Source organism: Prunus avium, chromosome 3 (genome assembly GCF_965620075.1).
Source record: "Prunus avium chromosome 3, drPruAviu1.hap1.1, whole genome shotgun sequence".
Lineage (NCBI taxonomy): Eukaryota > Viridiplantae > Streptophyta > Magnoliopsida > Rosales > Rosaceae > Prunus > Prunus avium.
In genome coordinates, this window is record NC_142286.1 from 5,350,149 (window position 1) to 5,378,141 (window position 27,993).

At 42.9% G+C, this 27,993-nt stretch overlaps 2 protein-coding genes and 1 pseudogene across 3 annotated transcripts in view; all 3 read right to left on the reverse strand.

Moving 5' to 3' along the window:
* Positions 1-27,993, reverse strand: part of LOC110769492 (putative plastidic glucose transporter 3) — a 62,965-nt gene that overhangs the window by 17,902 nt on the left and 17,070 nt on the right. The window lies entirely within an intron of this gene.
* LOC110769457 (protein CURVATURE THYLAKOID 1C, chloroplastic) lies at positions 275-3,006 on the reverse strand. The gene is made up of 6 exons (XM_021973439.2): positions 2,708-3,006; positions 1,947-2,041; positions 1,433-1,519; positions 925-987; positions 731-768; positions 275-544 (listed from the first exon to the last, which is right to left on the reverse strand). The coding sequence occupies exons 1-6, from the start codon at positions 2,811-2,813 to the stop codon at positions 490-492; spliced, it is 444 nt and encodes a 147-aa protein (XP_021829131.1). The 5' UTR covers positions 2,814-3,006; the 3' UTR covers positions 275-489.
* Positions 6,423-26,808, reverse strand: LOC110769527 (protein CURVATURE THYLAKOID 1C, chloroplastic-like; annotated as a pseudogene). The gene is made up of 3 exons (XR_015834773.1): positions 26,700-26,808; positions 7,290-7,384; positions 6,423-6,862 (listed from the first exon to the last, which is right to left on the reverse strand). The product of XR_015834773.1 is annotated as a protein CURVATURE THYLAKOID 1C, chloroplastic-like (transcript).

The window sequence follows — 27,993 nt, forward strand, 5'->3', positions numbered from 1 at the left end:
GAAATGATGAAAGGTTGGGTTTAGGCCATAGGCCAAGAACTGATAAATCTGTACTTAGTGCTGAGAAACAATTATGAAGGACTTGGACAACAAGTTCTCTTACTAATAAGTGAAATTTCAATGCTTTTCTTCTTCTGAATATGTTACCCTTCATAATTTAATTATCATTTACCATTGTTTGTTAAGGCTCAAATAGTTCATGCACTTGGTTCCAGATTAAATCATGCTAAGCTACTTGGTTTTAATTCTATTGTTTTGGTGACCAGAGATGGTAGGATGTGCTTTCTGGGTCAACTTCAAGTAGGGTTCTCCATCGAAAGATGGAAACCAAGAGAGATAAGGAAATGATCCACCACAATAAAATGTGAGCAAATGTTGTACAAATTGCTCTCTCACTCCACCCACTTCCTGTCAATCCCTTCCCCAAAATACATTCTCATATCTGGAATTGCACATTTGCCCCAATATCAGTTGGGATTGATTACAAATTCACTGGCCCAAGATATCTGATATTGATTTGTTGACGATTTGGAAAAACTCTTCCCTGTGGACAAAAGGAGAAAATCCAAGTGAGTTCTTAGTAGAAAACTACTGAACAGCATCTGCTTGTATTACAACTGAAGTTACACAAAGATTTGGTTGCACCATCTAAATCTAAAAGTCATGCATAAGGTAATCTTTCTTATTTTCAAAGCAAAATAAAATTGTAAGTCATCGGATTTTCTCTTACCGATCTGGCTTGAATAAGAGATATCGATATATAAACCACTGAAACAAATACAGAGAGAGAGAGGCAAATTAATATTTGAATGAAACAAGAGTAAATAAAGACTACATATGTGAAAGTTGCCCTACCAAAGGAAAACTTAAATAAAAACTTTCTCCTTAGCAACCAACTACATAATACATGTAACACATACTTACCGAAGAATAAAGTATTCCAACAAATTCTAGCACACTTGGGATAAGCGGCAACTTGTCGATGGCCTATACACATAAACAGTGGGGAGGGGCATTAAACCGTAAGAACTCCTTTTAAGCTGAATGTGTTTTTTTTTGTTTTTTTTTGGGTCAAGAAGCTGAAAGTCAGTTCACTGATGAAAACAGTGTATGTGTGTGGCAAAGTTAAAAAATCTGCAAATAATACCATAAGATGTAGGCAAATGCAATTGCTCTAAACTAGTGTGTTGGTTGTCTTCTTAAAAAATCTATCCTAGGTTGGAGCAATATGACTAGGTGTGGAAACTTTGAAGTTGATTTCTCAACACCACCCCAAGGTATCTGAAAAATGGGTCAGTGAAGAAACCAGATGATTCTAGTCGGTATTAGTACATATAAGATCGATCCTATCTACAGTTGCAACGACTCTTGTTTTATTTGAGTAAATCATTTCCTGTTAACAACGTAAAGAAGAGAGAGATCCAGAAATTACTGTAATCAGATTCGATGATGCCCAAAATGCAACTATAGCTGCAAACCCCAAACCAACAAGACCTGGCCGATCTTCCGAGTTATCCCACTGTTTCAAATCATAACAAGATCAAGAAAATATTGAGACTGACATTTAAAAAGAAACCAAAATTAACTCGTCATTTCTATGGAATGAAGAAACTACTGCTTAATGTGGAAAAAATAAACTGACCAAACGTTGGAAAACTATAAATTCTTAGCTTATTAGCGGAACATATCGCAGTCAATTATCTCATAGATGAGAAATAGACACCCTTTCTTGCAATTTAATAAAGGAGGAAGCTATGAACTTAGCACACAATTGAAAACCATTAGAGGAAAGAAAAGAAGAATGGAAATATTGCATAAAGATCCAAGCTCACCCAAGCATAACATGATTTGATTTTGCCAAACAATGCTTTTTTGATTGAATAAACACAACACAAACCAGACATAAACAAGATGTGATTACAAGAACACAGAGGGTAAGAGCTTACGACATTCTGAACAGATTTTACAATACTAAGGGAGTTCGAAGACTCCGAGCTTTCCCCAGTAGCCTTCACCACGACAGAAGCACGATTCTGTCTCTCTGCAATGTAAGAAAATTATGCACCTAATATGAGACAACAATGCAGCCAAGGTATGGAATATTTGCATGTCAAATTGAATTTGATATGACACTGAGACTCATAATCATCAACCCCAAAAAATTCCGATAACTTAAACCTAGTGTTTCGGATTCAATTGTTTACTTCAATCAATTCCCCACAGAGTTTCTATTCTAAATTGTTGGGGAGTTCCATTAAGATTACTTCTGTTGACCTTATTTCTTCTTTTTCTTCTTCTATAAATTTCATTACAGAAATTAATATCTTATATACTGCATTAGCTAGCTTATCTGAGTTTTCCAATCCTTTAAAATCTTATAGTCAAATACCATAATTCAACAAATCCTTCCTCCATGTAACATGGAAACACAGAACTTTGACCAGATTGCCCCAATTTTCAACTAAACTAGCTGATTTTCACCTTCACACTTCACTGAAAACAACCAAACAGACACCCTCAACATAAAATTGATTATTATTTCAACTCAGCTCATCAAATAGAATAACTTATTTAAGGAAAATAAAATAACAAACAAATAAAGCAGAAACTCTGTCAAATAAAAAAGAGTAGTTTAAGTACAACTCAAATTTCAAAGAAAGAAAAAAAAACCCAAAATAGCAGCTTCGGTATCTCTGAGGAGGCTCACCTCTAATGGGAGAAACTGGGAGTTTTGGAAGAGCTCTGCAGAAGGTATTATTTCTACCATGGGCAGCGAAAAGTGGTGGAGGCAAGCTTGCAATAATGGACGCCATGCTACCTGAAGAAAACTCCAACAAAATTTGCGCAAATAAGAAAAACAAAACTAAAAATTCAGAGAAATGTATTTCCCGTTTGAAATCCAAAGAGTCTCAGATGACTGAAAACAAGACCCCAAAAGCTTATGTTGTGAATGAGATTTATAGTGCACTAGGCACCACTCAAAATTATGTAGAATATTATGCTGACATGGACATAGGGAGAAACGACTAAATCAATGTCCAAACAACCAAAACTAAATTGATCTCTCACCAGGAATTAAACAAACTCTAGTTTTGTTCTGCCGTGTTAGAACTGGTACAACAAGTTTTAAAAAGAAAAAATAAATGGGTAATTAAGGGCCTTAATTTCCTACTTCTCGCTAACTAGCATTTGGTGTAGTGGTAATTGTGGTCATTTTGTTGTAAAAAGTATGGTGAAGACTTTGTAAACCTCACTGCAGGTGCAGGTGATGTGGTTGTTTTTTTTCTGGTAGCCGATTGGCCCACGTCAGTGGACCCAAGTGACTATGAATTTCCACATAGGTTGGAAAATACTAATTATTTCTTTTTACTTTACTGGTGTCGTATGTTTTTTGTTGGGCCTACTTTTTTTTTTTCTTTTTCTCTAGTATGTCGCAGATCACAGCCGTTCGTTTTGATGATCTGACGGCAGATATGATATCTCTTGAGTGCGTGTGAGTCGGTGTTTGTGTGGAAGGACCCGCCTGTTGCCGCTCTGTCGCGTCGTGTTTGACGGCTCAAAAGCGGCTACGACGTCGTTTTGATTGCTTTTTAATTTCTGGGCCTTTGGCGCCTTTTGGGTCTTCCTTTTTTGTGTGGTCAAAGTTGGGTCTTCCTTAATGCTTAAGCTTTGGGCCTTCACTCACGGATCAAAGCCTTCACCATACTCTGTTTTGGATTTTTACTATTATGTGTTTTTGCTCTTCGATATAAAAGGCAACATAGGATAGTTAAAATAGGAGTTAAGAACAAAGAATGAATGCTAAAAAATAAACACTGGCAATCAAACAAGTATTTTTTTCAAGTCTCGGCAATCAAACAAGTAGGTTTCACAAAAACGTGGTTTGTTATGGCTAATCTACTCCCCTAGTTTGACGAATGATGTATTGTGTTTTGTCCCTGCTGTATGTTCTTCATTTACAAAGAGATTGTGGAATATTAGTTTCATAGTATTTTGTCAGTTTTATTTATTTATTGTTTCATTGTCTTCTTCTGGGTAGTTAAAGATGCTCCTTATACCTAAACTTTTACAGGGGTGCTCATTATACGAATGATGTAATAAAAATCACTATGCAAAAACAGATATGATTGTTGTTTTTTGAATAGAGGAAGATCATTATACCTCAACTTTTACAGAAGCCTCTCTGTCCATTCCTTGCTCGAGGGTATTTTGACGATATAGGAGTGTAAAATGTGATTCCATTAAGGATGTCACATCCTTTTTGTAATATGTTGTAGATTATGAATATATAGTGGGAATGTGGAATGAAATTATAGTGGGAATGTGGAGTTTTTGTATTGCCATTGTATTGCTCCCCTATTGCATTTGTATTGTCATCGTATTTCCATTGTAGTGTTGTGGTATTGCCTAGTTATTGCACTTATATTTGTTTCTTATCACTTGTTTTTTCAAATCCGTCTTGTGAATGAACTTATAAGGATATTTTGTAAAAGAAAACGCTTGATTGTATAAGGTTATTTTGTAAAGGAAAATACTAGATCATTATTCATTATCATATAAATACGGTACAACATGCACCATATATGTATCTCTTCAATATGATTGATTCGTGTTCAGCTATTGGTGTAAGAATGTGATTCCATTATTGCTTTTTTATTGATTATCTATTAGTGTAAGAATGTGATTCCATTAAGGACTGTTGAAATAAAAAAATTCATTGACATCAAATTAAATTTTGGCCCAAGTTTAAAGAAGTTGGCTCATAGCTAAAATGGTCTTGTGGACTTATTGCTAAATTTGTTAAGGCCCAAAATGAATTAATATTAATATATTGAAAGCACTAATAGAATGTGCTTCAAGTACGTGACTATGGAGTGTGGAGTTGAGGAGTTGATTGAAAATGGGAAGTTACTCCCACATATGGTATCCACACAGTACGTGAACCCATAACTGGCTCCACTCCTTTCAGTTTCTCTGGGTCTATAAAAAGGGACCATTAGTGAGCAAAAGGGGGAGAGAGAAAAAGAAAGGGGAGAAAACAAAAGGCAAAAAACGCAGAGGAGAGAAAACGTAAAAGGGCTACATAGAAGAAAAATACCAGAACTGCTGCAGAAATAGGCAAAGAAGACACGAAGCTCTGTCACAATACCATTGAGAATGTATAAACTAATTCATTTGAGTATTCTTTTCAGTACAACTAACTTGCAGGCAAAAAATGTGTGTGAGGCCATTGTACAGAAGCCTGAAAATTCCTCCATGTTTGATATTAAGAAATGTCTGATATCAAGAGGGGTCTCGGCATTGGAAAATGTAAACAAATCCTCTCAAATTGGCGGTAATCGTGATATTTACACAAAGAGCTCTCGCAAGGACCTCTCCGTTGTGAGGGTACATATGCGTTTCTACAAGAGCCCCACAGTGTTGATCTTCTCAAATTGGTAATGATTGCTATTTACACAGAGCTCCCGCAAGGACCTCTCTGTTGTGAATGTACAGATGGGCTTCCGCAAGAACCCCACTGTACTGAGTGCTATGAATACCTTATGAGTGTCAATAGACACATTGTGGTACTCAGAGAAGACCTTGCGAGTGTTCTTGAGTACCAAAAATAGAAAATGGCGTGTTATATCCTAACCCACCTTCAGCACAATGAAATTCTAGATATGCAAATTGGAGAAAAAAGATATGGCAAAACGTGCTACAAACGGAGAAAATCAACAACTTTGTTCTAGTCTCACCCATATGCAAAAACAAAAGAAAATATAAAAGAAGATATTAAAAGATATGCAAATACTGCTGATTGCCAGAAAGTTTACAAAAGTTGATGACTCACATCCACATCTTGTGCTCCAAAATTTGCCAACAAAGAAAAATCCCAAGCCAGACGGCCCACGCAAGTTACTAAGACAACACTCCTCTACAGCAATTTGCAAATATCATAAAAGGTTCTCACTTAGTTGATGGCAAGACATGAGGCAAATGAGACCAAACAAAGTCAACATCTCAATTGGCGGTATGATAGCTCTCCCAAAAGATCTCAGTCTAGAAATGGAAATATGCAATCAAATCATAAAGAAAAGACTGCACCAAAGCATCAGCAAGCAAAAAGCAAAAGCAAAAGATGGCTCGCCAATTTCAAGCCAAGAAGCCTCCACCTCCTGCCATGCCCAAGATTGAAGAAGAAAGCAACAAAAAAAAAAGGGGGGGTTGGAAGACCAGGAAGAGACTAGCAAATCAAGGAAAAAGAAAAGCAAGAAAAACAAAGAGAAGAAAAAGTAGCAGATAAAGAGTAACAAGCTCTGTACTTTTTTTGACAAACAGACGATGCCTTTTTTTTTTGTTTTTTTTTTGGATCAAGCGATGCCTCTTTAAGTCCCAAGACTTTGAATTAATAGTTTAATGGGCTATATATGGTCTAGAAGCTGAAAGTCAGTTCACTGATGAAAACAGTGTATGTGTGTGGCAAAGTTAAAAAATCTGCAAATAATACCATAAGATGTAGGCAAATGCAATTGCTCTAAACTAGTGTGTTGGTTGTCTTCTTAAAAAATCTATCCTATGTTGGAGCAATATGACTAGGTGTGGAAACTTTGAAGTTGATTTCTCAACACCAACCCAAGGTATCTGAAAAATGGGTCAGTGAAGAAACCAGATGATTCTAGTCGGTATTAGTACATATAAGATCGATCCTATCTACAGTTGCAACGACTCTTGTTTTATTTGAGTAAATCATTTCCTGTTAACAACGTAAAGAAGAGAGAGATCCAGAAATTACTGTAATCAGATTCGATGATGCCCAAAATGCAACTATAGCTGCAAACCCCAAACCAACAAGACCTGGCCGATCTTCCGAGTTATCCCACTGTTTCAAATCATAATAAGATCAAGAAAATATTGAGACTGACATTTAAAAAGAAACCAAAATTAACTCGTCATTTCTATGGAATGAAGAAACTACTGCTTAATGTGGAAAAAATAAACTGACCAAACGTTGGAAAACTATAAATTCTTAGCTTATTAGCGGAACATATCGCAGTCAATTATCTCATAGATGAGAAATAGACACCCTTTCTTGCAATTTAATAAAGGAGGAAGCTATGAACTTAGCACACAATTGAAAACCATTAGAGGAAAGAAAAGAAGAATGGAAATATTGCATAAAGATCCAAGCTCACCCAAGCATAACATGATTTGATTTTGCCAAACAATGCTTTTTTGATTGAATAAACACAACACAAACCAGACATAAACAAGATGTGATTACAAGAACACAGAGGGTAAGAGCTTACGACATTCTGAACAGATTTTACAATACTAAGGGAGTTCGAAGACTCCGAGCTTTCCCCAGTAGCCTTCACCACGACAGAAGCACGATTCTGTCTCTCTGCAATGTAAGAAAATTATGCACCTAATATGAGACAACAATGCAGCCAAGGTATGGAATATTTGCATGTCAAATTGAATTTGATATGACACTGAGACTCATAATCATCAACCCCAAAAAATTCCGATAACTTAAACCTAGTGTTGCGGATTCAATTGTTTACTTCAATCAATTCCCCACAGAGTTTCTATTCTAAATTGTTGGGGAGTTCCATTAAGATTACTTCTGTTGACCTTATTTCTTCTTCTTCTTCTTCTATAAATTTCATTACAGAAATTAATATCTTATATACTGCATTAGCTAGCTTATCTGAGTTTTCCAATCCTTTTAAATCTTATAGTCAAATACCATAATTCAACAAATCCTTCCACCATGTAACATGGAAACAGAGAACTTTGATCAGATTGCCCCAATTTTCAACTAAACTAGCTGATTTTCAACTTCACACTTCACTAAAAACAACCAAACAGACACCCTCAACATAAAATTGATTATTATTTAAACTCAGCTCATCAAATAGAATAACTTTTTTAAAGAAAATAAAATAACAAACAAATAAAGCAAAAACTCTCTCAAATAAAACAGAGTAGTTTAACTACAACTCAAATTCCAAAGAAAGTGTTTGTACCCAATTTTGGTCAATAGACCAAAACTGGTTACGTCCCCAAAAAAGGAACATGGCAAGGGCCCAAGCCCAACAATTGTCTAATACCTAAGGAAAGATCAAAATCCAAAGCCCAAAAGCAAAGGGCCCAAAACGATTGGACCACTGACAGAATAAAAAATCGAGAGCCGTTCCAAACCCACGCGAGATTAGAAAAGGAGCATCAGCATTAAATGACGATTTGACTTTTCTCTCTTCCAATAAGAAAAACCAGCCGCCGAAGGAAGCCACCAAGCCAGGTAACAAGCCAACTTGCACATCAAATCGACAAGGACGAAGACGCTTCAGACCAAGGAACCAATTCAAGGAACCAGCGGTTCTCGTCAGAAAGATCAATCTCCCTCTCTACGGACCAGTTCAGAACGTCAAATCAGCAAGCTGACTTTGGACAACAGACAAATATCCTTACCCAGTCATTTGAGACCTCCTCTGCCTTTATAAATAGAGAGCTTCCAGCACAGAAGAATGCGACTCTCTCTCCAAAACCAGACGCAACGTCTCGTAAAAACACTCAAAAAAGCACTCGAGGCACTCCAGTTATCCCGTTTAGATTTCAGATAGCCGGACGATCTCTGTGTTCGTCTTTTTATTTCTCTGCCATTTCCATGGTATGATTAACTTCTGAAAATGTTCAGTTTGATGTCTGTATAATTTAGTCGGCTATGAACCTTGGATCACCATGATAATGTATTTTCATAATTTGAAAGTAATAAGCATGGATCTCTACTGTTTTTGTCATTAATTTAAAAAGTTAAGCGAATGAGAATGATGGAACCCATCCCTAAAGAGCTCTGTTATGTTTATGTTTGCTTCTATTTCTATATCTGCAAAACTTAAGCTATTCCCCCGCTTTCATTTTATTTGAATTATAAATATCACTAAAGGTTTTAGCCCGAATTGGGCCGCATAAGGCTTGAGGGACGCAAACCAGCTGGGCCCGAAAGTCATATAGTTGGGCCCGAAATTGCGGTTAAATTATATAAATATATATATATATATATATATATATATATATATATATATATATATATATATATATATATATATATATATATATACATTTGAACTCAAACTTAGGTCTGTAAACCCACACGAGGCGTTTGCTGACCAAGAACTTTGTCTTTTTCCCTTGCTTGGATAGGTGTTGCTCGCACCAGCCATAGCCGACATATACACAAGAGAAAGAATTGCGAAGTCCTCTTAATTGGGGCATAGAAAAGAACCAACCCAGGCCAGTACCCCACCTGGTGCACAATGGCTTGAACAGAGGTTCAGAAAGAAGGCGCAAACTCCACAAAATATCAACCACGCTCGCTCATACCAGGTCTGTTGGACTGGTCATAATCCAACAGTGGCACGCCTATAAAGAAGAGTCCATGAATCAGAAGAATTTCATAAGTTAGGCCCAAGGCAGGGCTGGACTGGATTTCTTGTCAACCTGATTCAACTTTCAATTTTGTTGAATAGTGAAATAACATCTGCGTGGGCCAAAAAGATACAATCGGGGCATTGGTGTAGGTCTAACAGCTCCGGTATTCTTTCGAGCACGCCCACTACGACATTGGGCGAAAAGAATACTTGACAGGAAAAGAGACCAACATATTTTTTGGCACGCCCAGTGGGACTTTCACTCGTGTATGGTGAGGAGGACCAGAAGGAAAGTCTATATGGCGGAATCCACACAAGCCACTGACGAGAGAAACAAAGGGATCGTGGAAACAGAGTCAATGGAGTCTTCCACAGAGTACCCCTTTGAACGACTGGAAAAAGCCATGAGAGAAGGTTTTCAGACGATGACTACTTCCATGACCAATTCCATGAATCACATGTCCCAGAGCATTGTCCAGACCGTCGAGAAAGGACATGAGAACACAACTCTGCAAGGAAACGAGACTAGGGCTCACCTGAGTCAAACTTCGAACGAATCATACGAATGGCACAAGAGGAGGACGCGCCCAGGAAAGAAAAAGGGCTCCTCGAAAATGAAAACACCCTCGCAGGAGCTCCGAGATATTCTCCGGGTCAGACAAGCGGCCATGCTAACTCAACGTCTCCCAAAATGGTGATAGGAAGTTCTTGCGGAACACCTTTCCAAGTTACTAACGCAGGCACTTCAGACAGAGCACTCGCTGGTCCAATCGCTGCGCAAGCAAGTAGTCCATCTAAGGAACCGGGAGGTCAGCGGTTCACACCTTCTGGTAACTCTTCCAAATATCAAGCACCAAGAACCGACGAGATCGCCTTACCACCAGGACCCGTCCGGAAGAATATGTACGCTGAGAAATGGAGAGAACCTGTAGGATTCAACGTCCATATTGCCCACAACAACAGTAATAGTGGGGGTAACGGACGGGCCAGGCGAGATCATGCAAGGACCGCCGAGCAATCTCAAGATTCTGGCGACGAAGACGAGGCAGGACAGAACCCTCAGGCCGCTATCGAGCCACCTCCGGTATTCCATCCGGACGAGGCCATACGAAATGAAATAGAGGGGCTACGGCAGCTCGTTTATAATGGTCAAGCCGGAATCAGAAGGGCGGCTCGACCCACATACCAGAAGCCATATCCTGCATACATCGATGATTTGCCCTTCCCAAGGGGATTCAAGGTACCAAATTTCAGCTTATTCAACGGAGAAGATTTGTACGCATCTGCATTAGAACATATTGGGCGCTTCTCGGCCCAATGCGTTGCTATTGAAACCCAACCTCTTCTGAAACTGAGATTGTTCGGGAGTTCCCTCTCGGGCCAAGCATTCACATGGTATTCAAATTTGAGCCCGAATTCTATTACAGGATGGGCAGAGATGGAAGGAGCTTTTATGGAGCAATATTATCGGCCCGAACCTGAAGTCACTATCAATGACCTGACGGATATGAAGCAGGGAGAACATGAAACGGTACAAGATTTCATCGCCCGTTTTAAGAAGCTCAAGATGAAATGCAAAATCCCCATGGATGAGAAGCACTTCATCAAGATGGCCCAGAACGCTCTCAGGCTACCCCTTCGAAAGAAATTCGATGATCAGGAGTTTATGGACTTGCAAGACGTGGCTCAACGAGCTGGGAAATATGAACTGTTGCTCCAGGAAGAGGCGCAAAGAAGGAACAGTTCAAGGCCCATCTACTTCAAAAACCCAGTCCACCATCTGGAAGTCATCAATGAATTTGCTGAAGCTAGCGAGGAGAACGTCGGTCCGGAGGTATCACTCGCGGAGATTGTTCAAATAAAGAATCCAATCACCTGCAAGGCAGTAATAAGACCTGGAAAAGAGCAGCGGAGTAATCCTCCACCGACCGGAGGTTTCGTGCCTTACAAGCAAAAACATAAATCATATTCCTTCGATCTCTCCAAAGCGGAAAATATCTTTGACGAACTGCTCAGGGGGAAGGTGATCAAACTGGACGAGAAACACGTATTTCCAAAGCAAGAAGAAGTGAAAGGCAAATTGTTTTATAAGTGGCATAATTCCTTTTCTCATGCTATTAATAATTGTGTTCAGTTCAGGGATGCCATCCAGGATCTCATTAACGAAGGCAAGATCCTCCTGAACAAACCAACCTCGATGAGAGTCGACAACGAGCCGTTTCCCACTCATATGATTGGGGTCAACTGGCCCGAAAGACAGAATAAGAGGAGGATCATAGTGGATATTGAGAAAGCAAGAAAGGCTAGCTCGTCATTGATAGAAAGACCAAAAGCAACCATCACGGCCGGTATCGTGATGTGCAGCCGATGCAAATGCGAGTGCGAGCTCGAGATACCTGCTGCAGGAGGAAACATAGATGAACGATTACTTCAAAACACGGTCGAAGATGACCAGAACTACCATAGGTCCGAAGCCCGAAACTATGGCCCTTTTAGCCCACGACTGGGCCCGAAAGGTAATTTTGAAAAATTTCGAGAGGTAAACGGAAAAGCCACCCAAGAACCATTCATACCGAAGAATGCCGAACGCATGAGGTTAGAAGATAGAGACAAATGGCGCACAAGATTGGTCCGACCTGAATCCGGGGCATCATCTGCGCAACCTGGGAAGATGCGTGTTCGAAATGAAGGAAAAAGCAGACCATCCACCACATCCAACTCGACCAATGTAAAGCCAATCGAGCCTGAAAAAATTGCAACGGTCCGAAACGGCAGATGGTACCTGGTGGGAAGAGGAGGCAAGCCCGAAAGGGAACTGACCAATACCCAGGCCCGGAGAGTCAGGAGGCAATATGGGAAGGCTAGAAGACATTTGGAAAGCCAAGCCGTCAACCTTGATTCTGTTACCAACACCGAAGACAGGGATTATGAAGTACAAAGTAGAAAGCGACCAACCACTGGAGTCCTTAGACCGAAAGCATCCCCACCTTTCCCAAAGATCTAGGAAGAGCAGGAGCCAAGAGAGTCAAAGCCACAACACCGTGCTTCAGCTGATCAGTCATCACTTCACTCAAAATTACCAAGGCTCTCAATAGGCAAAACTATCCTCAAGCGCCCTGCGAGGGTCGAAAGTGAGGCCGTTTCGCACGATCAGAATACTACAGAAATAATGGCAGCAAGGCACGAAGGCGGACCATCAAGGTCCGGTTTAAAGGTGATAATGCCGCAAAAGATGATTCGGGCCAAGTTATCCATGGAAGAAGAAGAAGAAGATGATAACATGTCCGAAGAAGAGGATGATGATTGGTTGAACTATGAACTCGATCATGAGGAGTTTAAAGCCGCCTTGGGATTAAAAATCGGAGGCAAAGAAGAAGGTGAGCAGCCTAATTACACCCCAGCCTTAACGTTCGGAACCTTGGAAGGGGACCCAAGGGCCACTGTCGCAACAGGACAGGCTGCAGACCCAACAACCTCAGGAATCGCCACAAAGAAAGAATGTCGGGAAAATCAACCTATGGAAGTTGAACCGACGCATGCTGTTCAGAGAACTATGCCCATAAATATGGTGTACGTCCTCCCAGCTTTCTATAGATCACAAGAGGATCAGCCATGGAGGGCGATAGTCTGGTTGGGGATCACCCGTCCGCATTGATACACATAATCGATGATCATGATGAAAGGCCTGAAATTTTGAAGATAAATGAATCAAGCACAGCTGGAAAAATGGAAAATTCCAAGGAAGGAATTCCTCAGGTATTCTTCACCAGACCAACCCGAGCCATGACAAAGCATTTGAGACCCTTGTTCATCTCCGCCAGAATCAACGGTGTACCATTTAAGAAGGTGCTAATCGACGGAGGAGCTGCTGTGAATATCTTACCATTCAAAAGATTAGAGAAGCTAGGAAAGAACAAGGCAGACCTCATCCCACAGATTTGACTGTATCTAACTTCGCAGGGACCATTGCTGCCACCCATGGCATTCTGGTAGCTGAATTTGAAGTCGGATCTAAGAATCTGATGGTATCATATTTGGTGGTAGATAGCACGTCATCCTACCATGTTTTAATGGGCAGGGATTGGATTCATCAGAGCATGTCGATACCATCTTCCCTTCAGCAAGAGTTACTGATGTGGGATGAAGAGTTAGAGGATTATGAAATGATAAAGGCAGATCCACAGCCATTCCTGCCATCTGCCAATAGCATTGACGCACGGTTTTATAACGAGGACATAGCTCCTCTCACCATTCCAGAACTAATCAAGAACGGCCACTCTCCAGTAGTGATGGCCCAGAAGTTCATCCAGCAGGGCCTCATTTTCTCAGCAGAGGAATGGGAAAGGCCCCAAGTATCCTTCGCCAATTCCTATGGATAAACACGACCTATAGGAGCAAGAGCCGCCTCTGGCAGAAACATCTCTAGTGGGACGGCTGCAAACGGAAGAGGTAATGCAAGAAGAATTAGGAATGGATCCAACCAACTACATGGCTGAATTTGTTTCTAAAGATAACTGGGCCGAATCCGCAGGGCTGAATGAGGAACTCCAATTAGGGCCCACTAAGCTCAGCACGACACCTCCAGAAATTCAAGACCCTCTTGAAGGAATTAATTTAGGAACTGATGAGGATCCAAGGCCAACATTCATCAGTGGCCTCTTGGACCCTAGCATCAAGAAAGAACTAATTTCTCTCCTCCAAGAATTCAGAGATTGTTTCGCTTGGCATTACCATGAAATGCCAGGACTGGATAGGAGTTTGGTAGAACACCGATTGCCCATAAAAGAGGGCTATAAACCAGTAAAGCAGCTAAAGCGAAGGATGTCAGTCGAAACCGAGTTGAAGGTAAAAGAAGAGATCCAGAGATTATTAAGGGCAGGATTCATTAGGCCAGCCCGGTATGTCGAATGGTTGGCAAACATCGTGCCCGTTCTCAAAAAGGTCACCAAGGCTGTCAGAGTATGTGTCGACTACAGAAACCTGAACGAAGCTACCCCAAAGGACGAATACCCTATGCCAATGGCTGATATGCTGATTGATGGAGCAGCGCGTAACAAGATTCTGTCATTCATGGATGGCAACGCAGGGTATAACCAGATCATGGTCGCTGAAGAAGATATTCATAAGACAGCATTCAGATGCCCAGGACACGTGGGAGCATATGAATATCTGGTCATGCCCTTCGGGCTGAAAAATGCAGGGGCCACATATCAAAGGGCAATGAACGCCATTTTCCATGATATGATCGAACACACCCTGGAAGTATATATAGACGACGTGGTCATCAAATCAAAGGAGCAGGAGGATCATGTGGAAGACCTCAGAAAAGCTTTCATCAGAATGAGGAAGCATCAACTGAAAATGAACCCAAAAAAATGCGCTTTCGGCGTCCAGGCGGGAAACTTCCTGGGTTTTCTGGTTCATCAGAGGGGCATCGAAGTGGATAAGAATAAAGCCAAGGCAATCATTGACGCCCCTGTTCCTCGCAGCAAGAAAGAATTGCAGAGTCTGCTCGGAAAAATCAATTTCCTCAAGCGATTCATCGCCAATTCGGCCGGGAAGATCCAACCTTTTTCTTCGTTGCTGAGAATAAAGGACAAGGATCCATTCCTATGGGGGCCAATCCAACAGGAGGCATTCGATCAGATAAAGAAATACCTGAGTAACCCACCAGTCCTCACGCCTCCAAGAAAGGGCGTCCCTCTAAAATTGTATATTTCTGCTTCAGATAGCTCTATCGGTAGTTTGTTAGCCCAAGACAATGTAGAGGGCAAGGAACAAGCTGTATTTTATCTGAGTAGAATATTACAGGAGGTTGAGACTCGTTATTCTGCCATTGAAAAGCTCTGCCTTGCGTTGTATTTCACAGCAGTAAAGTTGCGTCACTACATGCTTCCTTTTACTGTTCATATAATAGCCAAAACTGATCTAATTAAATACATGCTCAATAGACCTGTCCTAAGGGGACGATTAGGAAAATGGATTCTGGCTCTTTCAGAATTCAGTTTCAGATATGTTCCCCAGAAGGCAGTCAAAGGGCAGGCTATTGCGGACTTCTTAGCTGCCCATCCTTGCGTCGAAATTGAGGATTTAAGCGCTATGGAAATAGCCAACCTAGGTTTTCCGCTCGAGCAGAGAGCTCCAAAAATGAAAATCAAGAATGTTTTTGGGAAGTTACCCAGTCAGCAAGGAAAGGTTTTGATCCCTGTAAAAACTGTCCAGATCAAGCCATGGAAATTATTTTTCGACGGCTCAAGGTCGGAATCGACGGCTGGTGCAGGCATTGTTATTGAGGATCCATTTGGAGCCAAGTATGCATATTCATTTCAGCTCGATTTTGACAGTACCAACAATAGGGCCGAATATGAAGCTCTGATTATCGGCCTGGAAATGGTACTAGAGCTCGGGGTTACCCACCTGGAGGTCTTTGGAGACTCTCAGTTAATAATCAGGCAGTTGACAAATGAATATAAATGCAGGGATCCAACTATGGCAGCCTACTATGTCGCAGCTCGCAACCTGAGCTCTATGTTCAAAGAAATACCAGTCAAATATGTCCCACGAAACGACAACTTGGCGGCCAATGAAATGGCACAAATAGCATCTGGCATCCAGATACAAGAACACCAATCCGAAAGGATCATTAAAGTTCAGAAGAGGTCATTGCCTTCGATCCTCAGCAGAGGAATGGATCTCGAAATAAATACAAATGAAGTGCAGGTCGGAGACTGGAGAAAACCTCTGATCGATTACCTGAACAACCCATCTCCAAGGGTGAGCAGGAAAGTCAAGTACCACGCCACCAAATTCCTAATCATGAATGGAGATTTGTTCCGACGGACCAATGAAGGAGTCCTCTTGAGATGTCTAGGACCGAAAGAGTCTATGAGGGTCATGGGAGAAATTCATGAAGGATCCTGTGGTGCTCACCAATCCGAAAAAAAGATGCGATGGCTAATTAAAAGATATGGCTATTTTTGGCCAACTATGGAAAAGGACTGCTTTAACTACGCCAAAGGTTGCGAAGATTGTCAAAGGAATGGTCCGATACAGCACCTGCCAGCTGTCCCTTTGAATCCGATCGTCAAACCTCGACCTTTCAGAGGATGGGCTATGGATTTTGTAGGCAAAATCGTGCCCAGTTCGAGTAATGAGCACACATTCATTATCGTGGCCACCGATTATTTCACAAAATGGGTGGAGGCGAGTGCAGTCAAATCCATATCTTCCTCAATAGTGATCGCCTTCATTAAACAACACATCATCCACAGGTTTGGAATTCCAGAAACAATCACGACTGACAGGGGCACATCCTTCATTTCCAAGGAAATCCAGGACTTTTCGGACGCCTACGGCATTAAATTCGTACAATCCAGTCCCTATTTCCCACGGGCAAACGGTCAGGCAGAATCTACTAACAAAGTCTTGATCAACATCATCAAAAAGATGGCCGAGAGCAACCCTAGGGACTGGCACAAAAGGTTATCCAAGGCGCTTTGGGCGGATCGGACCTCAAAAAAGACATCCATCGGTACTACCCCTTTTGCATTGACGTACGGTCACGATGCAGTTCTGCCAGTTGAAATCAACGTGCAATCTCTACGCCTAGAGAAACAACCTGACATGGATGACGCAGCTTATATCGAATCCATGATGAAGGAATTGGAGGAGTTAAGCCCGATTCGGGCCAAGGCCTTAAATCATCTCATGATAGGAAAACAGGCAGTGGCTTGGGCTTACAAAGGGTCCGAGGAAAGACTTTTGAAGAAGGAGAGCTCGTCTGGCGAGCTATTCTACCCCTAGGAGCCCACGTGTCAGGATTCGGGAAGTGGAGCCCAACTTGGGAAGGTCCATTTCTGGTGAACAGAATCTTGGGAAAAGGGGCTTACCTACTGCAGGACAGGGACGGAACCCTCCACCAACACCCTATTAACGGGTAATGGTTAAAAAAGTTCATTCCTTCTTTATGGGAAGCAACATGCATCGATTTTAGTAATGACCAAGGGGGTAACGCATGATGCAAAATCTTGTTGGCTAAGAGGTTGTAACTAATTACCCGCATTAAGGGTGAACATGTATGGACAAAAGCTTGTTGAAATTTTATATAGCCCACTTGCAGTCTCATACTTAATTAATCATCCATCATCAAAAGCATTCAAAGGGCAAATAAAAGAGTAGAAAATTAACAAAGACGTCCGAAACAAGTTTAAATAAAGTTTACACCAGCAGATCTAACAGGGTCTTGATCTTGTCCGAAAAATGCAGCACGTCCACGCGCAGCCGATCCACACGGATTTTCTTCAGTTTTTCATTCCACAATTCCAGCCCAACATCCATGTCCGCCTTATCCAGATCTTCTTTAGCCGAGGACAGAATAGTGAGCATTTGGTCCGCCGCATCCTGAAGCTCTCTCTTCTGCACTTGCACTCTTGCCAGTCGAGCCTCTGAAGTTTTCAAACGCCAACACACTTGCTTCAGCAGTGCGTCCTGTTCATTCAGCTCCTGGTGTTGCGCCTCCATCGGATGTTTGCAGCAATGGATCATCGTGTTTGAATTTACCAGCGAGGGCTTCCAAATTAGTCTTGGCAGTCTCGCAGAAGGTTGCGAAATCAGGGCAGGCACGACAAATGGAGTCTAAAGCGCTAAGAACTTTGGCACCTTGCTCGTCCGCCACTTTATCTTCCAAAGGCAGCGCTAGCCACTTCCCTAGCAAAATCTTCGCTCTTGCATTAGAAATGAAGGTGCTGTCAGAACTCCCAGTACCTGAGTCTCCTGGTGCCTTCACATGCGCAGAACCAAAGGTAGGTTCAGTGGTAGATGTGGCAGCCGGCACCTTGGGTGAATCTTCTTGGGCTCGGGGGGCATTATCTTGTGGGGCATTCCCTCCTTGGTCATTCTTCTCGGCCAGAGTTTCTGCTGTAGGGCTTTTCGTCATAGGGGTAGCTTCTTCGGGCACCTCTTTGTCAGGACTAATAGTCTCAGTTGGAAAGGAAGAAGATGAAGCTACCTGCAACAAATCCACATGTCAAAAGATACTTCCCAAGAATCATTATGCAGAGGTGTTTATTCAGACCATACCTTGGTCCGATTGTCCACCCCACTTATGCCTCTACTTTGGGCCTCCTCCACTTGTGGGACCGGCCCAGCAACCTAAGGAACCATGTATTAGTGTTGTTTCTATATAGTTTTTTTTTTTTTTATAAAAAAAAAAAAACGGTCATCACTTACCTCAGCAGCAGAGACAACTTCAGCAACTCTTCCCCTGGACCCATCACTGGGAAAAACAGTACTTGACGGCGGAATAATCAGAGGAGAAGAAGAAACAGGAACTTGCAAAACGAATCAGAAGAATAAGCAAACCCAGAAAGAAAATAGAGGCAAATCAAGGAAATTTAGAGGCCCACCGGAGCAGCTCCAGGAGCCTCAACAGAAGAAACTTTGGCCCGCTTGCTTGAGGCCACTTTGGGCTGAACCTTTTCTTTCACACCACTCCTAGCTTCTTCTGGCTGAGACCTCTTCTTGGCAGCCACACGAACACCTGTTTAACCAACAATCGGACCAGAATTTAGAGGCATGAGTAAATTGGTCTATCCAAGAGGCAAATTTTTTTTTATTTATTATTTTTTACCTTGGGGAGAAGAGGATGGAAGATTACCACCGGCCTGCGAAGCGAGAGAAATGGGAGCTCTTTCCTTCTGTTTTCGCTGAACGACAACAGGGGTCCTCAGTCCACCAGCAATTCCCTGCCCCAAGGTGGTCAACTGGCTGGGCGTGCAGAAGGACTGATAGTTGACCGAAACTGCATTGGGAAATAGAAATAATTACGCCTAAGTTAAGAAAAAAGGACAAAAGCAAGACTCTTACCAGTTAAGGATAGCTGGTTATTTTCCGCAATTTGTTCAAGTAAAATCCGTCTGTCTTCGATCTTGAGATCCCTCCGAAAGGGACAGTTCTTGAAAGCTCTCGGATACGCCTCATGCAGGGGCCCATACCTGCTTAAACAATGATCCCACCAGACTTGGAAGGATTGAGTACAGCAGCAGTCAGGATCATAAGGCCTCAACTCCAGAATTCGGGCTGATTCTCTAATCTTGGCTCGAACGCCCAAGAGATCATCCTTACTTAGCTTGGGGAATCTGTAGGACGAACCCTTATTAATAAGGGAATAGTCCAATTCAGGGATCACTTGGGGGCATCCAAATTGTCTGCTGAAAAACTGAGGACTGTAGGCCTCTACCCCATATTGGTAGTTTCTGGAGTCCATCCTCCCACCACAGGGCAAGTCACGCGTTTGCAGGCAGGAGAAAATGTCCATATTCTCAAAAGCCAAGGGGGCTCTGCCACTTCGAGGACCTTGGCAGATTGATCGAGTCTCGAACCAAGGCGAACCCTTTTTCAGATTCATCAGCCACTGGAAAGCATGCCTAGTCCTCCGACATAAAAAGAAGGTAAAACACTCTTCAGTGGTCTTACCAGAAGCAGTGCTTAACAATAATTCCCTCAAAGGCACGGTGTTAGAAGCAACCCGCAGCTTTCGGGCCCGCAGTTCAGGAAAAGTCCACTGAAGACAGACCTGAACCATCCATAAGGGTCCCTTCACGTTCAGATTGATGGGTTCCACTGTCGCCTCCCTCAAGGCTATGTAAATGGAGGCCAGAATCAAGGGACTAGTGGCAATGTCCCTATAAGAAGACAAGCCTTCAGCCAAATGGAGCCACTCCATAGTGATACAATTGGAAGCACTAGGAAAGATGAACCTGTTCAACCAGTATAACAGGAACATCACATGCTCCCCATCTGGATAGTCAATTTCCTGATCCATAAAAGTCCCCATGAAAGCCCCATAGGCCCGATTAGAATCAATCAAACTGATAAGAACCTCGAGGTTCTTCTTTCTCTCCTTCTCCTGAGAAGGGCCATCCTCAAAGTCCCCCGACCAATCAGCACTCCGCCCATGCGGTCGAAATCCAAAAATCACGGCAAGATCAAGGATGGAAATCGACATAGGCCCGACCCCAAAATCGAAGGTGTTGGAAGCACTGTTCCAAAAGACCAGGGCCGAACCTAGAAGAGGAGAATCGGCATGTGGTTGAATGTCGGAGCAAGTGATGGCCTGATAAATACCGTTATCAAGCCAGCGATCCCTGTATCGAGGCTCCATTCTCTTCACCCAGTTTGCCCACCGTAGTTCAACACTTGACACATCGATTTTTGGGAAGAACCGGGGAAGCATTTTGTTCCAATTTGACCAGTCGACACCCCCTTCGCGACAGACCGGCAACGGAGCACGAACAAGATGCACCTCGTAGTTCCAAAGCTGATCAGATTTCTGGTCAAAGTACCGAGGGCCTAATATGCAGTGGGCATTTGCAAAGCTGATGGCATCTTTGCACAAAAAGAACTGGGCACGGCCAGCAGCAAACCTTTCGACCCAGCGGTCAAAAACGGCGGCAAAAGTGTTTACTCCCGTCCCGGAAAGAAACGGCGGTCCGGCGGAAGCGGTACCGGAAGAAGAGGTATCAGGAACAGAGGTCGATGATTTCTTAGGCGCCATTTTTCAGAAAACACTGGAAACGAATAGGAATTCAAAAGTTCGAAAGGAAGAAAGAAGTTGAAAATTTTCGCTCTAAGGAAAATACGGACTCTTTTGACACGATTTCGAAAAGACAGGAAATGGAAAGGCGGAAGAAGGGGGAAGGCTCGTGTCAGACATTTAAAGCCCGACACGACCTTTCAATTCAGCCGCCTGACAAGTTTCCATCAGCGTGACACGTGTTCAAAAAAAGGGCATGATGGGTTCAAGGCGCGACACTCCACGAGGCATCGCTTGAGGACCCGACGCGTAACGGACAAAAAGCCCACTTTATGAGAATAGGCCCAAAAAACAACTGTGGAAGGGCTTTTTATTCCTTAAAAACGAATATTGGTACCAGGTTTGTACACATTGGGATTAAATGACCACTCAACTGAAATTCGATTTGCCTAAAATCGTAGTTATTGAGCCAATTAATGGTTGGATGAAAATAACTGTCAAAGACAAATTAAAGGAGAAAGAGTACCATGGCATGGTCTAGAACATAATAATGTCTACAGGCCAAAATAAAATTACAATAACTGGAATTTAAGCGATAAATTCTAAAATTGTGGAAATTAAGTCCGACAAATTGTCCATATCCAAGTCAAGGGCCCGCCGCGTAGAGGTTAATTTCTTGCTGGCCAATCTGGCCCGAAAGGTGCGAGAAGTCAAATCTTGAATAACAGGTTCACTGGCCGCAATTCGGGCCCGAATGGCCGCAATTCGGGCCCGAATGTCCGCCATCTTGGCTTCCAGCTCAGCCCTCAATTTGTGATCGGCAGAAATTTCATCCTTCAAAGCAACCTCCTCCTGCTCCAACGCCTCAAGCCTGTCCAGAACCTCCTCCGCCGCTTCAACAGCTTCTACAAATCCTTCTCTGCGATCACAATGATCTTCCAGAATCTATTCAGGATTTGCCACAGAGGGAAGGATACTTTTGATAACGCAGATATGCTTCAGTGTCTTGCTTAGCCATCGGTCCAAGTGATTGCACGTCGGGGCAATATGTGGCTTCACTTCAGCAATCTGACAGAGAAGAGGCTGAATCTTCGAAAGGGTATCATGATCCTCCACAGGATCGAAAGTTGGAGCCCTAATCGTGTTCCACAAAACCTTAAGCCCTTCCACTGCGTTAGCAAGCACCACATTCGGCTTGCTCAAGGTCATCAGGACTTTCCTACCCTCTGTACTTGTAAGGTTGATAGCACGTCTGGACTGGGGCCCGAAAGCCCCAGATGCTCCAAGATTTGAAAAAATAGGGCGGTTCATGTGGGTCATAGCTGAATTTGGTGCGGGCAGAGGATCATAAGGGGGAAGGTCAACTCCTTCCTCGAGCTTGATAGTCTTCACTTTCAGAGTAATTTTTTGGGGGCGCCCATCGTCTGTAAAAGGGCCCGTAACCCTCTCTTTGCCTGGGCGCTGCAATCGTAAACAACAATCTCAGATAGGTATTGAAGGAAACCGAGGAAAATTCGAGCAAGGTCGAAAAGTCGAACCTGAGGAACTGGAATGGAATCCAGTTCTGGTTCATCTCCTTCGCTAGAAAAGGAATCCATTCTCGCCCTCTTTTCACTAACACCTGGGACCAGAAATAAGTAATTTTGTTTAAAAACTCGTTTATCAAGGGCAAGAATGACTTAAAAAAGGGAGAAATTCGAACCTCCTTCAGGATTGACGTTCTCAGAGCCCAGCGAGGGTGGAGCCCTTCGCTTTCTCTAAAGGGGCAAGTCACCTCCCTCCTCTTCTTCTTCTTCTTCTTCTTCCTCTACCAGAGGGGCCTTTCCTTTATCTAAGGCTTGATGGACCGGGGCCAGAAGGGTCAGAAGAAAGGGGAGGGGCAAAGGATTCCTCCACTTTTGCACCTGAAGCAGCATCGCCAGAAGGGGTGACGTCAGCCCGAGCTGCGGTAAGGAAAAACGACCCATATCAGGAAAAGGTATCGGAAAAGAGATGAAGGGATCCTGCGAGTAAGATTAATCAGGGTCTTACCAGTGGTTTCTGGAACAAGAGGTTCGCCTTGAATCGTCTCTGTCAATCACAAAAAACAATCCAGATTGTTAGAAATTGACAAATCAAGATTAAAAAAGAAAGCCAAAGTCTCAGACACCCACATACTACTGCTATACCCTGGAGATGCAGCAGCCTCCTCCTCATGGACTTTTCTTCGTCATCCGTCATCTCTCGGGCAAAAGGGCAACCTTGAAAAGCGGAGTCGTGGAAAAGCTTGGCAGGTTCAGGAAGCCAGGAAAATAATCTCCCCTCCCAAAATTCATGGAAGTTTGAAGTGCATAGTGAAGAGGGAGTATACGGAGGCACTTTGGCCCTGACAGTTCGGCTCTTCCACAACCGTATTAATTTTACCGCTTCAGGTCTCAGAGCCAAATTGCGCCAGCAGCTGCCCTTGTTAGCAGAGCTGTATCTCAATTCGGGGATAGGTTGGACAAACCCAAATTGCCAGCTGACAAATTGAGGGTTGTAAGCTTCAACTCCATAGCTGCACCTTTTGTCATTCATGACCCCTTCGAAGGAAAGGTCCCTATTAACCAAGCAAGAGAGGCTCATGTCAGCATGGAGCTGAGACCGGAAATTTTTCAATTCCCTCCACTGACTAGGAGCTTGGTGAAGGCCGCCGTCTGCGAACCAAGGAAGGTCGCAGCCAAGGGAACAAAACCAAATTTCACTGGGACGCCTTCTTCATTCCCGGAAAAAGACAAAGCACTCCTCGCTGCTGACCAATCTCTTCGGAGCGATGGCTAGAGCGATGGCAGGGACTTCGTCTTCAAGATACACCAAATCTTCGGTCCCAAGCTCTGGGAAGTACCACTCCAGCCATACTTGGACCATCCAGATAGGCCCACACACAGCAAGGTCAAGAGGATTGATCGTTATCTGGTAAAGGCAGTGGTAAAGCGACGCCAACATAAAAGGGCCAGTAGCCAGACCCGACTCGTTGTGAAGGGCTTCAGCCAGATGCATGTACTCGGGGCTGACACTGCCATCCACATTGGGGAAGATGAATCGGTTGAGCCAGAACAGCAGAAACATCATGTGCTCCTGTTCACGGTCAGCCATGCCTTAGAAAGTCATCATAAAACCAGAATAGGTTTTCAGGCGAAGAACCTCGGCTTTGCTCGCCTTCATCGGAACTTTGGCCCGCCGATTCTCCAGTTCATAGTCGCCCAGCGCATCAATATTTCCGCCCTAGGGCTTGAAGCCAAAGAGGGCCGCCATGTCCAGAACAGTGGGGGTCATAGGACCTGGCCCGAAGGCAAATGTGTTTGAAGTGCTATCCCAGAATCAGAGAGCGGCCCCCAACAGCGAAGGGTTCAGATTAATCCTGTTTTTTGACAGCAGAATGGCGTAGAAAATCCCATTTCGCTTCCAAACGTCTGAAAATAAGGGCTTCATCTCGTCTACCCAATCTGACCAAGAAAAGTAGACTTCAGACACAGGAAGGCCAGGATTGGAGCCCAACCGCTCCAGATTGGCTTCCCAGGAGCTCCAATCAATGTCCTCCAAGCCATACGCGAATGGAGCGCGAACCAACCGAGTATCTAGCGAAAGAAGAGCTTCGGGTTTGGCTTGAAGATAGTAAGGACCCAGAAACGGCGTCTGGAATGGGCCTCTCAAGGTTATCGGAAAATGGGAATAGACCGGCGACAGGACGTCCGTCTGTTCCTGAGCAAGGGTTGAAAGGAACTCATCAGCGTGTTCCGTTGCGGCCTGCTCGGAGAGCCACTCAGGAACTCCGGTGGAGACTTTCGCAGCCTTTGATTTCTTAGGAGCCAGGGCAAAAAATTCTTTTTCTGGTTTAGGTTTCTCTGAAGGAAGGGGAAAGGACGATGAGCGCGAAAGCAAGTGGAAAGAAGATGTGCGTATTGAGCAAACAACTTCAAAAAAGAAGAAGCTAAGAGGTTTTTGACAGGCCGAATTAATTGCCAGACGTGATAGGACAGTTGCTGTCACGAACTTGGCGCGTTACTTTCAAAAATTCTCTTTTCGTACGATTGGACATCGTAGGAAGCTGGGGGTCAATTTTAATAGACTTGACCCAAGCCCATTAAAACCGGGGGGCAATGTTTGTACCCAATTTTGGTCAATAGACCAAAACTGGTTACGTCCCCAAAAAAGGAACATGGCAAGGGCCCAAGCCCAACAATTGTCTAATACCTAAGGAAATATCAAAATCCAAAGCCCAAAAGCAAAGGGCCCAAAACGATTGGACCACTCACAGAATAAAAAATCGAGAGCCGTTCCAAACCCACGCGAGATTAGAAAAGGAACATCAGCATTAAATGACGATTTGACTTTTCTCTCTTCCAATAAGAAAAACCAGCCGTCGAAGGAAGCCACCAAGCCAGGTAAGAAGCCAACTTGCACATCAAATCGACAAGGACGAAGACGCTTCAGACCAAGGAACCAATTCAAGGAACCAGCGGTTCTCGTCAGAAAGATCAATCTCCCTCTCTACGGACCAGTTCAGAACGTCAAATCAGCAAGCTGACTTTGGACAACAGACAAATATCCTTATCCAGTCATTTGAGACCTCCTCTGCCTCTATAAATAGAGAGCTTCCAGCACAGAAGAAGGCGACTCTCTCTCTAAAACCAGACGCAACGTCTCGTAAAAACACTCCAAAAAGCACTCGAGGCACTCCAGTTATCTCGTTTAGATTTCAGATAGCCGGACGATCTCTGTGTTCGTCTTTTTATTTCTCTGCCATTTCCATGGTATGATTAACTTCTGAAAATGTTCAGTTTGATGTCTGTATAATTTAGTCGGCTATGAACCTTGGATCACCATGATAATGTATTTTCATAATTTGAAAGTAATAAGCATGGATCTCTACTGTTTCTGTCATTAATTTAAAAAGTTAAGCGAATGAGAATGATGGAACCGATACCTAAAGAGCTCAGTTATGTTTATGTTTGCTTCTATTTCTATATCTTCAAAACTTAAGCTATTCCCCCGCTTTCATTTTATTTGAATTATAAATATCACTAAAGGTTTTAGCCCGAATCGGGCCGCATAAGGCTTGAGGGACGCAAACCAGCTGGGCCCGAAAGTCATATAGTTGGGCCCGAAATTGCGGTTAAATTATATAAATATATATATACATTTGAACTCAAACTTAGGTCTGTAAACCCACACGAGGCGTTTGCTGACCAAGAACTTTGTCTTTTTCCCTTGCTTGGATAGGTGTTGCTCGCACCAGCCATAGCCGACATATACACGAGAGAAAGAATTGCGAAGTCCTCTTAACTGGGGCATAGAAAAGAACCAACCCAGGCTAGTACCCCACCTGGTGCACAATGGCTTGAACAGAGGTTCAGAAAGAAGGCGCAAACTCCACAAAATATCAACCACGCTCGCTCATACCAGGTATGTTGGACTGGTCATAATCCAACAGTGGCACGCCTATAAAGAAGAGTCCATGAATCAGAAGAATTTCATAAGTTAGGCCCAAGGCAGGGCTGGACTGGATTTCTTGTCAACCTGATTCAACTTTCAATTTTGTTGAATAGTGAAATAACATCTGCGTGGGCCAAAAGGATACAATCGGGGCATTGGTGTAGGTCTAACAGCTCCGGTATTCTTTCGAGCACGCCCACTACGACATTGGGCGAAAAGAATACTTGACAGGAAAAGAGACCAACAGAAAGAAAAAAACCCAAAAGAGCAGCTTCGGTATCTCTGAGGAGGCTCACCTCTAAAGGAAGAAACTGGGAGTTTTGGAAGAGCTCTGAAGAAGGTATTATTTCTACCATGGGCTCCAAAAGTGGTGGAGGCAAGCTTGCAATAATGGACGCCATGCTACCTGAAGAAAACTCCAACAAAATGTGCGCAAATGGGAAAAACAAAACTAAAAATTCAAAGAAATGGATTTCCCGTTTGAAGTCCAAAGAGTCTCAGATGACCGAAAACAAGACCAAAAGCTTCTGTAACTTGTGAATAAGATTGATAGTGCTCTAGATACCACTCAATTTTTAAATTTTTTTTTTCTTAAAAAATTTATGGAAGGCATATTCTCTTATTTAAGGAAACTAGTACAACTACTTCATTAATAAATGGGTTATTCGTAGCAATGGTCCCTGAACTATACTCGAAGTTACATTTTGGTCACTCAACTCAAATATTAGTTGCAGAGGTCACTCACTTGGGTGTTGTGTTGCACTATTAGTCCCTACCGTCAAGTGTGTGACTTTTTTTGTTTAAAATGATGACGTGACAATAGGCCTCATCATTTGGCCCACAGGCTCATGGGCCTATGTTGCGTAGATTCAGCTGCACCAAAATGGATTCAGCTGCATCCTCAACTTGTGATACTCGCAAGTGCACGAGCCGTTGGTAGTTTAGCATATGTAAGTGCGAGGTCGATTCCACAGGGATTGGTGATTGAATGATCCAATTCAATTTTCCTACACAAAACAAAAATGAAAACAAAAGGAACAAAACAAGAAGAAAGAATGTACATTACAAGAAAAATAAATTACAACTAAGAAAACATTAAGGAAACTAAGAGAACTTTGAGGAAGAAAGGAAGTGTTTGAGAACTTTGAGGAGGGAGAAGAAAGTGTTTGGGAACTTTAGAGAATTTTGGAAGAACATGTGTTTGAGAGCTTTGAGGATTTTGGAAGGGAATGTGTTTAAGACATGGGGAATTTGGAAGAGAGTGTTTGAGAACTTGGAGGATTTGGAGAAGAAAGTAGAGAGGTGTTTTGAGAGCTTTGTGGATTTTGGAAGAGAGTGTTTAGGAACTTTGAGAATTTGGAAGAGAGTGGTTGAGAACTTGGAGGATGTTTGTTTGTGAACTTGGAGAATTTGAGAACTTAGGGAAGGAAGAGAAATGTATTTGTGAAGTGTTTGAGACATGGAGACTTTTGGAAGAGAAGGGAAGTAGAGAGATGTTTGAGAACTTTGAGGATTTTGGAAGAACATGTGTTTGAAAGCTTTAGAGAATTTGATGAAGGAAATGGGAGAAGTGTTTGGGAAGTGTTTGGA

Bases quoted from the DNA above. Each gene is read 5' to 3' on its own strand.
- LOC110769457 (XM_021973439.2), bottom strand. From the start codon at position 2,813: ATGGCGTCCATTATTGCAAGCTTGCCTCCACCACTTTTCGCTGCCCAT. The intron at 1,520-1,946 runs GTAAGCTCTTAC...GATTTGAAACAG, and splicing joins TAAAATCTGTTCAGAATGTC to TGGGATAACTCGGAAGATCG. The intron at 988-1,432 runs GTAATTTCTGGA...TTATGTGTATAG, and splicing joins CATCATCGAATCTGATTACA to GCCATCGACAAGTTGCCGCT.